Source organism: Mugil cephalus, chromosome 13 (genome assembly GCF_022458985.1).
Source record: "Mugil cephalus isolate CIBA_MC_2020 chromosome 13, CIBA_Mcephalus_1.1, whole genome shotgun sequence".
NCBI lineage: Eukaryota > Metazoa > Chordata > Actinopteri > Mugiliformes > Mugilidae > Mugil > Mugil cephalus.
Genome location: NC_061782.1, coordinates 8633960 through 8646063, shown reverse-complemented (window position 1 = coordinate 8646063; position 12104 = coordinate 8633960). Strand labels below are relative to the sequence as shown.

General features: G+C 42.9%; 1 protein-coding gene across 1 annotated transcript; it reads right to left on the bottom strand.

Annotated features, from left to right (window-relative positions):
- Window positions 1–1142: 1142 nt before the first annotated feature.
- On the bottom strand, window positions 1143–10058 carry b3galnt2 (beta-1,3-N-acetylgalactosaminyltransferase 2). The gene is made up of 12 exons (XM_047603838.1): window positions 9749–10058; window positions 9059–9185; window positions 8541–8641; window positions 6592–6791; window positions 6240–6335; window positions 5605–5715; window positions 5426–5504; window positions 4811–4994; window positions 4374–4499; window positions 4036–4195; window positions 3893–3949; window positions 1143–2007 (listed from the first exon to the last, which is right to left on the bottom strand). Exons 1-12 carry the CDS (start codon window positions 9858–9860, stop codon window positions 1870–1872), a joined length of 1491 nt encoding a protein of 496 aa, XP_047459794.1. The 5' UTR covers window positions 9861–10058; the 3' UTR covers window positions 1143–1869.
- Window positions 10059–12104: the final 2046 nt, after the last annotated feature.

Sequence of the window (12104 nt, the reverse complement as noted above, 5' to 3'; positions counted from 1 at the left end):
AATCATACTGGCGGCAGTAAGACGGGAAAACCACTCGAAAAAATGGGCCGAGCCATTAAATTACTATGAGGAGAAAGTCAGAGGAGCTTCAGAATATAATACATATATAAGAGCAATTTGTAGGCAAACACGGTGCAATTTGCTTGTGGAGTTATTATGACAAAGGTAGACGCGGCTGATTTGATCGTCTGTTTGGAGCGTACAAGAGAATGGGATTAGAATAAAGGCTTCAGAGGATTTGGATGATAATAATTTAAACATTTTACATCAGCGAGTGACAACACCACCGCGGCGCTTATCAGAGTTTAGACAAATTCACTGACTTCTAAAGAAGCGCATGAAGCAGAAGTGGGCATTTTTCATCCGAGCGTCATTTCCACGACATTCTCTCTCTCTCTCTCTCTCTCTCTCTCTCGGCTCACAATGAAAGGGCTTCGAGCCAAATCACAGAGAGAGGGTGAAAAACAGCGCGCTTATCTTTGTGGGAGAGTGGAACAGATGCGGATATGACTTTGTTATCATGCAGCTCACTGAAAGAGAAGAGGCGAAAGGACGGGATGGAAAGGGAGTAGGAGGATAGGAATGTCTGCTCCAATGTCAAGTTAATTGCGGGAACAGAAATCTTGGCAGGTGGGACAGGCTTAAATGAAACAAATGACACGTATTACCCTCCATTAGTAAAATATTCAGCATCGTCTTTCATTATTTAGAGAAACATACAGCGAGGTAATCTAATTCTAGTGACTCAGCATCAATCATATTGGCTATACATCAATAAACAAACAAATCACTGCAGCACCTTAAAAAAAAAAAAAAGCGTGCAGTCAAAAAAAAAAAAAATCACATAGCTGGATGTGTTCAGTTGTATTGATCAGGATGAAAACCCGGATCAATTTGGGGCTAAAAGTTTTCTTGATCAAAATTCCAGCCGTGTCCAGCTCACCGTCTCGGGAAAAACAATCATCGATAGAAATCAAAGGGATTTCATATTCCTTTTTAAGTTGGAAAGCAAGAGACCGCTCGGTGCCGACTGAGCAGCGCTAACGGCTAAAACGCAGCTTCAGACTCCACACACAATCAGCAGCTCCTGTAACTTTACTGCGTGAATCGTCCCCCGAAATAAACAACAAGCACGTCGCTAATCCCTCTCAAGTGTTCTTTATTACCTCGGAGGAGGAGGGCTTCATAAAACCAGTGTTAAATGAGTCTCTTTCGCAGCCGCTTGGACTGCGTCGTCAAAAATCTGCGCTGATATCACAAGTGTTAACGTTACATACAGCATGACGCCTAACGAATACAGTAAGGCCACATCACTATTTGCACAACAACAGTTACAGTACAAACTGTGTGTATGTGAGAGAAAGCTCGTCAGAAATCTACAAACAGTGAAGAGGATGAAAAGCTCAGGACAATAATTTACAAAATATAGCAATGCAGAGTAATCGTCTTTAAATCTGTGGTACTTCCAGCTGTGATCCTGTACACGGTGCTGATATTGCACATGGTTTCTTCTCCTGACACTTACGATAATAAAGCATTTTAAATTCAGTCTTTTTCCAAATGAAGACATTTTCATTGAATTTAACAATAGATTTCATGATACTTTTTAAACATGTTGTGAAGCTGCAAATGGTTCAAGATGTCGGTGCAGTGTTTAGTTTTTCTTTTTAATGTTAAGAACCTGCAAATCTTATTTTCCCATTGTTTAAGTTTCAAGTGTTTTTTTTTTGTTATATAATAATAATAATCATCACTTATAATGGCTCAGTTTGGTGTTTTAGAGGAAAAATCGCAGAAACTGAACTGACTCTCAGTGCTCGAGTGCATTTTACCCACAGTGCCACATGGTGAGTGTGCTGTGAACCACATTCAGTGGTCCCAGGGACAACCGCAGGGGTCTCCGCAGACCCTCTTTCTGTCCCAGAGGACGTGGAGCTCCTTGGCCGTGTGCTGAGGGGACGACAGCATGTCCAGGTAGCACTCCTTCTCGCACAGCCAGCCGGGGTCCTGGCAACAGAGGAGCAGGACGGTACATGCGCAGTCTAATTTAATCATCAGATCCTCCTCGGGTTAAACTGTTCATTTGCACCCTTGATTACTGTAAATCGTTAACAAATCGACCGATGACACGTGGCAATGCTGCAGTAAAAGACACGTGTGTGTGTGGTAAAGAAGTACTTTTGAACAGAATAATAAAATGGAAAAACGTGCATGTTACAGCTACATATTTAAATATACTGAACAGTGAATTACTAACAACAAGAAAATAATCAATGTTAAGTCGTCCTTGCCGCCATGTTTTATTAAAAATATAAATTAAAATGCCCTGGCTTCAGCCAAGTAGCAGATTTACTGGAGAGAGGCGTAAAATATGCATCATTTCGACTCAAACTTTTTATTTTACATTACATCTTCTCATTTGTGGAGGGAATTAGGGAAATGATACACTCCCCTAATTAAACTCAGAGGACCAAAACACTGTTAATTAAACACCGAGCACAAACGATTGCCGGCGCAATTTATTTTTCACGCCGTCCGTTTCAGTCTCCCCATTGTTTTACACCGTTTAACTGCATGAAAGCCGCCGTGAATGAAAGTGTGCAAGTAAAACCACACATCTCATCTTCATCACTCACAATATCAAAGGCCGCTCAGATAACCGAGTGAGAAGAACATGCTGCAATTTTGAATAACGTGTTTTCTTCATTACTACGTGCTCTGCATAAACTGAATACATGATTAATTTTTGGTTGCCATTTTAAAAAATACATTAAACATCGGCATTTATCTCCTGTTGTTACAGGTTTGTGTAGCGGGGAAAAACCCAGACACAACAATGTAATGCAGGGCTGGGCGGTATGACAAAAAATATACATCATGGTATATTTCAAAATTCCGATGGTATTAAGGTTTATCACGATATATTTTTTTCCATGCATAATCATGTGTTCACAATGCATCCTGAAATGAAATCCAGGGACATTTAATGCTCGGAGATTATAAAAAATAAATAAAAGTTTATCAAGATGAAATGAAGAAACGGGGACAATTACAGCTTCAATTATTTTTACATATTTATTCACATTTAAACCAGGGCTCTTAAGTGTTGAATTTAGCAAGTGAGAGGAATGAGTTTATTTACTTAGTTTTTACATTTGTGGAAAACGTGGTTAGGGAGCTCCTATTTCACCTGGCAACAACAAACACCGTTTGCTGATTGTTCGACGATTACGCAGCTGCCTACCTAGATTACTAATCTCTTTTGAAGTCCATGTGCGGAGAGTTTCATCATTTTTCGGCGTGAGAGCGTGTGAACTTAATGAAATGTGTGTGCGTGATACTTAAGAGCCCTGCTTAAACATATTTAAACTGCCAAGTCTGTAACGTCACTAGCAGCGCTACCGGCTACCGTAATGACTGTTGCTGTATTCTGTGCGCAACATTTTTTTTCCCCTCGTTTTATAAAATGCTAAACTCGGGGACATTTTCAGGGACAACTTGAGACGGGGGACATGCCATCAAAAACGGAGACTGTACCAGAAATCGGGGACGTCTGATTACCCTATAAACCACACAGAACTGACACGGCACTTTTTTTTTTTTTTGGGTAGTTCTTCCGTGTTTTCGTTGCGATCTCATTCTGCCGCAAACTTTCCGTCATCACCGCGCCTCACAATGACGCAATCGCCGGTCTGAAACAGTGTCTTGCAGCGCAGCGTTGCGAACGCTCGGTTGGTGTATTAAAAATTCATATCGTAATAAAAGACAAATACCGGTATACCGCCCAGCCCCAATGGAATGTGTTGTATTCCACATCAAAAAAACAAACAATCATTTGCATGCAATTGAAGCTGGACGCTAGAGTCTGAAAGTGTTATTTTTTTTCTTTTACCTGATATTTCTGTGGTCCAACAGCTGCCATCCATATCCCCATGCTCACGTCTTCTCCCTATAACCACACATCCAGAGGAGATTGCTCACGCTATGATCACGATCATTTGCCGCCGTTGCTTGCTCGCTTCCTCGCTACTCTACCTGGTAGGCCTTGAGTTTCTCTGCATTACTGGCAAGCCACTGGACCAGGTCACGAGACACCACGTAGCCTGAGCCGCAGGCAAACGCCGGGTAGGCCGGGCTGGCGTACTCCAGCTCCTGCCACTTTCCGATGCGATCCACTGCCCAGCTCTGCCTGAAACTGGGTCAGATGCACATTATCGTCAAATCCTGCCTCACTTCCACCTTACCCATCTTCTTTTAAGACTGCACAGAGGGACTCTGGTTTCTAAAGTTCAGCTGACAGTGCACCCGTGTTCAACTGCAAGTGGATGCTAAATGTACATTGTCAACAGGACCAGACACCACGCTGTACTTACTTCCCCCACCAGAAATTGCGGCGCTTGAGACCCTTGTGGTCAATCTTCATTAATACCGAGTCCACATCGATGTAACAATCATCGTCTGTCTTCAGCAGTAGATTAAAGTCAGCGTTTCCAACAGACCTGCCAAAGAGGGAATTTGCCACTTTAATTAAAGCCCACCTTCAGATGTTTCGCAATATAATATAAAGTGGATTTACAAATACCACTGAGGACGGGGGGCAAGAGGGTCCGCAAATATGTAAAACACTCGTCAGGTTAAAGCATACGTATGTGTTGCTATTTGATGACTCATAACTGTACTGTTCGCAATGGTGATTGAAAAAGCGAGACTTTTCCGAGTCGCTGACACACTTTCATTTCAGGTTGCTGATTTCCTCAGAGGGTTCGGGCAATTTGGAGACAGAGAACCGAGTTATTAGCACTTGGCATACCATTTATAGAACTGAAGCAATTTGGAAGGCACGTTCCTGTAGGTGTCCACCACATCTACGAACACCATGTCGCCATGCCTGAGGCTCTCCTCTCGCAAGGAGGCGTCCTCCTGCCTCAGCCTGGAGGCATGGAGCTCCATCCTGGCTGGGCGACCCCGCAGGAGAGCCGACAGTCCATCTCCATCTGACGCGGGGGGGGTTACATGGGTAATGGGAGTAATCAGAGAAGGAAAAAGCCACATTAACATTTTATTTGCCCCAAGTTTGAATAAATTAAGGAATTTTGACTGGCAAACCAATAAAAACTATAACATTTTACAGCATGGATCATTAGTTCCGTTTTCAGAGATTTTGAAAGATTTAATTTTGTTTTGCACAAAGTGGCAACAAATCAGTTCTTAGGTAGACAGGCAAAATCAATAACATAGAACAGCAGGGTGGCAACGGGGAACATTTTTACTTTCCCTTTGGCCCATATGCAAGAATCCCAAGTTGAAAATCAGGTAAGCTCATAAGTTTTTATATAGACGCCTTTTACGGGAGTTGGCTCATGGAGCGATTTCGATCAAACGGCTTTCATAAAAAGCTCAAAATTCATTTTGTTGTTGGACCGACCATAGATAGTAAATGTGAAGCCTCCAGCCAGACCGGGAAATCCAAGAGCACTTCTATGAGGCAATATGCCCTCTGCGATCTGCAAGAAAAAAAATCTTTAACTTTCCCCTACACTTTGGAACTTGAGAAGATTTTCTTCTTCTTCTTTTTTTTTTTACACAGCACATGACATAACGTACGGAGGAGATCTTGAGGACGCCTCCCCCATCGTTGAGCTCCACGGAGGAGGAATTGACTGTGGTCAGAGCAGCCGAGTCCAGGCTCTCCCAAACCAGCGTCCCTTCAAAACCCTGGATAAAAAAAAAACATGCCACTGAGTATCACCACGTTTTTCTGTCAGACACATAATCAGTTACCACTGAAGACACATGTCAGCTGCTACTCAGAAAAAAAAAAGGGTATTTTACATTTTATTTAAACTGATTATAGTATTCTTCCACCACTATTCATTTTTTAAACAGTTCCCTTTTGCAGCAGTGATGCACAGATGTCCTCCGGAGTGTACTTGAGCAACAGGTGCAGCAAGTACATGTGGAAATCGATGGTGCTTTTGAACCTTTTTAGTTAATGGCGCTGTGAAGACGGTTTTGAAATCGCATCTAGCGTTCTACTTTTTGCTGGGGAAAAAAAAAATCATTAAATTAAAAAAAGCTTCCTAAAAAAACATGTCCAATAACGTAGTAGTTATTATTGATAAAAGTCTATGTATGAATGTAGTTTAACAGCTATCCGTGAGAAATCCCAATAACCGAAACCTGCTCTAAAATGTATGTGCTTCAACCTTGGTATTTGTATAATCTATGTGAAAACTAACCTTGGGCAAGATGAACTGCTCCACTGGTTTGTACCACACCCAGTTCACCATGGTCCCCGTGCTGATGGAGCTGAAGCGAGCAGTAACCACAGCCTCCTGCAGGAAAAACCAAAAAAAAAAAAAAAAAAAAAAGTTTTGCTCCATAAAGAATTCACTAAGCAACTAAAGTTAAACTCATCCACAGTGAGTGCTGTTATCTCAGTGGCAGTAATCCAAAGTGAGCTGAAGTCGGTGTCTATAACCGAGGCAGTAAACAGCAGCAGCGGCACAGAGTCCTCCAGCTGCCCCCGGGCTGTGCATCTACCAGGCTCGAACAGCGAGGCGGCATATGGGATGCATTATGCTCCTTTACCTCCTGGTCCAGCTGCAGCAGCTTCACCGTCACGTTGCTCTGAAGTTCGGGCCGGCTCCCGCTGGGAAACACCCCGAGCCTGGTTATCACCACCGGGTGGAGGACCTTGAAATCCAGGGCGATGGCGGACACGTCGGAGGGGGCGAGCACTGAGGGATCAGAAACTGTCACAATCTCTATCTCGGCATCCGGCCCCGTCACTGGAACAGAGGGAGAGCAGAGCATGAGAAATTCATCACGATCCCAACGGATGATTCAGAGAGAGGCAGACCGTGGAGAAAAAAAAAAAAAAAAAAAAAAAAGAGGAAAGCTACACCGTCAGCACTTTGAGGAGCAGCTTCTCAACGGCCGCTGTCTTCAAAGTGAGCTTCTGCTCATGAGCACGGTTTCTTAATTACAAAAGAGCTGTTTGTTACTCAGGAGATCAATGAAAGGATCAAGGCTGTTAAGGCAACGCAGGTTTTTTTTTTTTTTGTTCTTTCTTTTTACTTTATATACGTTCTACACCAAATAAAGACAAGAGGAAAGACAAGAAGAGTGCAGCAGTTTATCAGACCAAATGTTTTCCTCATTGACCGGACACAGATTGAGCTGCAGGATTCTACCAGTTCCTCTGTGCGAGAGATAAATTTAATATTCTTGTGCTGACTAAATATAAATGCTTAGCACTTTCTCGGCAGCGGTCATGTCAGAACTGCTAGTTTACTCGAGGGGGAGGGGGGCATAAATAATACATTACATACAGAGCAAAATTACTGTTATTTAGTATTTTAGTGAAAAAAAAAAAGTATTAACTGATAAATTATTATTTATTCAATGATAAATAGTCACTGGTGTATTTTTTTTTTGTCAGTGGAGGAACAATTGTCCTTTAAAAATGTCACTAAATACCAAAATGTTTTATTCAGGGAGAAAATCAACAACCGTTCACATCTGAGAAGCCGTAACTGAGCACTGGGGGCTCTAGCGCTGTATTATGCTGTTTATATCTCCTCTCAAGTATTAAAGTCTTCGAGTATCATTAGCAATTTGACTGTTTCTCCGTGACTCAAAGCACAACCAGTGTGCGTAGGGAGCCGGGGTTGCTACAACAGCATCTCAGCCTCTGAGAGGAGCCAATTAGCATTCACCTTATTGTAGTCCCACAGAACAATCGCCGCGACGAACGCAGGACACAAACAAACATATTTTCAGCGAGAATTAATTGTCCGCTTAACGCGCGCGTCGACCTGAATCCCCGCGCCAGGTGCCCAGCTGTGTCTAAAAGCAGCCCCTTTTCTTCTTCCAATCACGCCCTGCGTCTCGCTCCGACGCTGCCTGCTTCCGATTCTGAAGCGAATCACGTCAACACTTTCGTCCATTAACGCGGCGGAGAGTGGAGGACGGGCAGGACAAAATAAAACATCGCCGTGACCCCAAAGGCCGCCGCCTGAAAAAGCCCATTCTGATGAGCAGTAATTATGTTTTCATGTAGGCAGCCAATACTGAACGGACGAGAGGGAAAAGTAGTGAAACTGCTGCGAAGGTGAGAGACAATTACTGCAGACGTTCTACCTGAAAGTGTTCAATTATTTCATATGTATATATATATATATATATATATATATATATGTACGTCCGTGCTTAGAACAGCTCTAGTTCTCAAGCGTTGGTAAGTAGTTCTAGTCACCCCTCAGCTGAAATGCAGCTACGTTGGCTGTGAAGAATTTCTGCTTCGGCCTTGGACGCAGAAAGGAAAAGCGAGTCGTCCTTGAGCCGTGGGCGCACATGAATAAAAGGTGTTTCACTTTTCTTCTGAACATTCCTTTCACCGTTTCAGCTTTTATTCTTCCTCAGCTCTGCTGCCGACAATGCGACGTGAACGAGCAACAGATTGCAGAGACTCTGTATTAAAGCTGCAGATGCATCTCGTTCCTGCTTTTTTTTTTTATTTTTTTTTTTTCTTGTACCTGGTTCGCTGAAGTTGAGGAGGGAGCAGGAGTAAGGATCCTCTCTGTCCTCTTCGGGAATGGGACACCCATGTTGGCCCACGATAAACTTCACCCCCACTCTGAAAAAAAAAGCACAAGCATCATTACGCTCATCCTACTTTTACTTATTCCTATTTTTTTTCCTCGTGCACAATGTTCGGCAACAAGGTTTTCTAAAGCCCGTCCATCCAGCCGCCCTTGGTTGCCATGGCTACCTGGGAGGGGGTGGGGGGGGCTGTCTTAAAGGCCATCACACCTTATCTGAGCTCAGATCACTGGATGAGAAGGAAATAGGCAAAATAAATAAATAAATAAATAAAAAAGGGGGGGCAGAGAAGAGAGAACAATATCTGCCGGCAGTCAGGTGAAGATAAAACGGTCGCTGGTGGTCGTCAGTTATTTGCCGGATGCTGCAGGCGTCGTGGACGAGGTCTGGCAGAAAACTAAATAAGAAAAACAAAAAGAGGGGGTGCAGTTGGGAGCTGCATCCTACGGACCTGTGCCGGAAGAGGGGGTGATCTCTGAGGTAGCCCAGCCAGGTCTCTCTTATCGCTTGTCGCAGCTCATGATGGTGTCTGGCTGAAAGCACTCCCACCAAAACTTCATAGAAAGGCAACGGGTCATCTGGAGAACAGGAAACAATTCACTTAAGACAAACAAATAGACACCCACTAAATAACAGTAAGTGGTGAGGAATTGAATACAAAAAGTTGCAGATGTGACAATAAAACTTCATTTAAGCTTCTCATTCCAGATCCAGCCTCCTTTGATTAGTTATTTGGGATAATCCACCTCAGTGGAAATCACTGCCTTCGGTTCAACTACAGACATTTGATGAAAACACAGCCCTGATAATAATCCGACTGAAGGTGGCACAGTAACACAGCAGAGAGATGCTCCGCTCGCCTCAGATGTTCAGGCTGTCCCAGCAACGCCCAACACACTCTACGCTTATTCTACTCTATAAAAAAAAAAACAACAAAAAAAACCACACACACAAACACACGCTGACCATTAACTACCTGTTCACACACAAACTAACAACCCCAGGGGTAGACCACACCGGGGCGGTAAAGGCAAACTTAGCCAGAGAGACGCACGGAGGTATATAAAAGTTGCGAGCCTTTGAAGGAGTCGAAGCTCGGGCTGCGTGGCTGCAAGGATAATAATAATTTTAAAAAAAGTACCGGAGTGTGTGTTGTTGTCCAGCGGGGTGTTGGTGGAGGGTCGACGGGCCAACCACAAGTGCACCAGGACGGCGACGGCACATGGGAGCAGAATGAGCGCTAGCCTCCGCATGGACGGAGCCCTTCATTCAGCCTGGAGCAGCCTTCAGCTTTAGCGGCGCGGAGCCTCTTCCTGAGCCGCACGGCACTGCGCGGTGTGAGCCCTCCGCCCGTGTGTGCGCCTCATTTCAGCTCCGCAGAAAGTCTCCGCCGCCGCGCTCTCACCACCGCCTCATGTCTGCCTCCGCTGCTCGCTCGGAGAGCCGGACCAATGGGAGGCGAGGAGCAGTGGCGCGGTGCACTCTGGGAGGTGGAGTTCACTGTGGCCTATCAAAATACAGTAGGAACCTGAAAATTACGTAGTTATACAAATTATTTATACTTGTATATATATTTATTATTATATTTATTTTCACTAATTATTATTTCATGTAGTTTTCCAACCTTATTCTATTTCGTATATATTCATATATATACTTTATTTTAGTTTATTTTGTAATCGGAAGTTTCAGTATTGTATTTTTGCATTGTGTTGCCCTGCCCACAGTGATTAATAAAGTAGTATTTTATTTTATTTTATTCATAACCAAAAAAAACAGTAGTCCTCTTACCTGAAGGTTGCAGTATTTGCAATGTTCAGGGTTTGGATGAAATAAAAAGGGCAACTTGTTGTGATAAGCAGTTAATTAATTTTATTTAAGTATTTCTTCATCTATTCTGTGTCTATTCTATTGTATGCGTTGCTACTCTAATTGTGTGCAGACTCCTAAAAAGATAAGCCTCTCTCCTACACTATATAACGGGCTCAGATCAATAGATTTTTAACGGTTAACACATCCCCATTAAAAATAAAGCAGCCCTGTGCAGTTTACACTCAAACCGCATTAAAGTAAGGAGAACGGTAATGCAGGCAGCATAAATAGTTTATCACATGTCCTTAGAGCAGAATTAAACCCTCAAACACTGAGGTGGGCCGTCTCATTTTTTATCACACAAGGAAATGGCCAGGTTTGTTGTTTTCCTTAAGTCCACATTGTGCATTTGCAATGAAGCAGAAGAGAAAATTAACATATGAATCACTCTGTCCTCTAAAAAACAACCCTGCTGCCATGTTTTAGCTTTAAGATTAGACCCTAACTTTAATAAGCCCGTTACTTGGCGCTGCACATCAATCATTTAAATGGAATCTATTGTGCACGGAGATAGATGCTCGAGGAGGATTTCTTCTGATGCCGAGGCCGCCAGTGTTTCTCCGAGGGGGAGGCGGAGTGAGCCACGCCACCAAGAGCGCCCACTGCAACACTTGTAAACATTTCATTTGCATTGATTTTAATGGAATTCCTGCGTTGCATAAATGCCATTTCAGAGACCTTATCGCCCGTTCTTGTGGAAAAAAATAATAATATAAAGGGAAAACACTGGCATGTGATGCACTGCATGCAAACTCTATGTGTAGAAATCATCATCCACACACGGTGCCTGCAGATAAATAACCTTACCAGAAGTTATTACTATTCATGCGTATTTTCTTTACACTTTCGGGGCTCACTGCTCAATTTGGAAAATTTGGTGCTCTGGCACAGATTCTCAGTATTAGATAACCTACAACCCTGGGGATAATTACTTTCCTGTGCATCATAGAATTCCTCTTTGGACTCATATTCATAGATTATTACAATGATTTAGCTTTCTCCCTGCAACACATTGCGCATTTGAAAGGAAAAGCCTACACATAGTTGCTTGAAACACATCTACTCTGCTGTTACTATCCAACCCTCCGCTATCTGAGGTTGTTGTTTATGGCTTTGAGTTCACTTTTTTATACACACAAACTTATTCATGCTCTAGTTATACTATTCCAAGTCATGTGTGCATATGTGTGTGTGTGTATTGTTTTTTTTTTTTTTTTTATCCCTTATTCCCCTTTGCCTTGCAGCTTTCAATACACTCACTGCACTTTTCTCCAGATCTGTATAGATTTCTTTTTATGCAGTCAGGTCCCAGCTGAGAGCCAGGTGCCTGCAACATAATACAGAGACCTACTTACTGACTGAGTTAAGTTTTGGCTGTTTTTCTCTACATTTCCCTCCAATCTTTTTTTTTCTTTATCAAATATAAAGTCTGAGGAAGGTGCTGAATCCTGCAGTGCACTCTGGGATACCTCTGTGCTCTTAATTAGAATGAGACGAATAGCCGGTGTTAAGGAAAATTAGGAAAATAAGCACCTTTTAGTATTATTATTGGAACTTCTGCTTGTGCATATTGATCATATTTGATTGGCATTGACTAACCAGATCCCAACCAGTGAGTTATGACT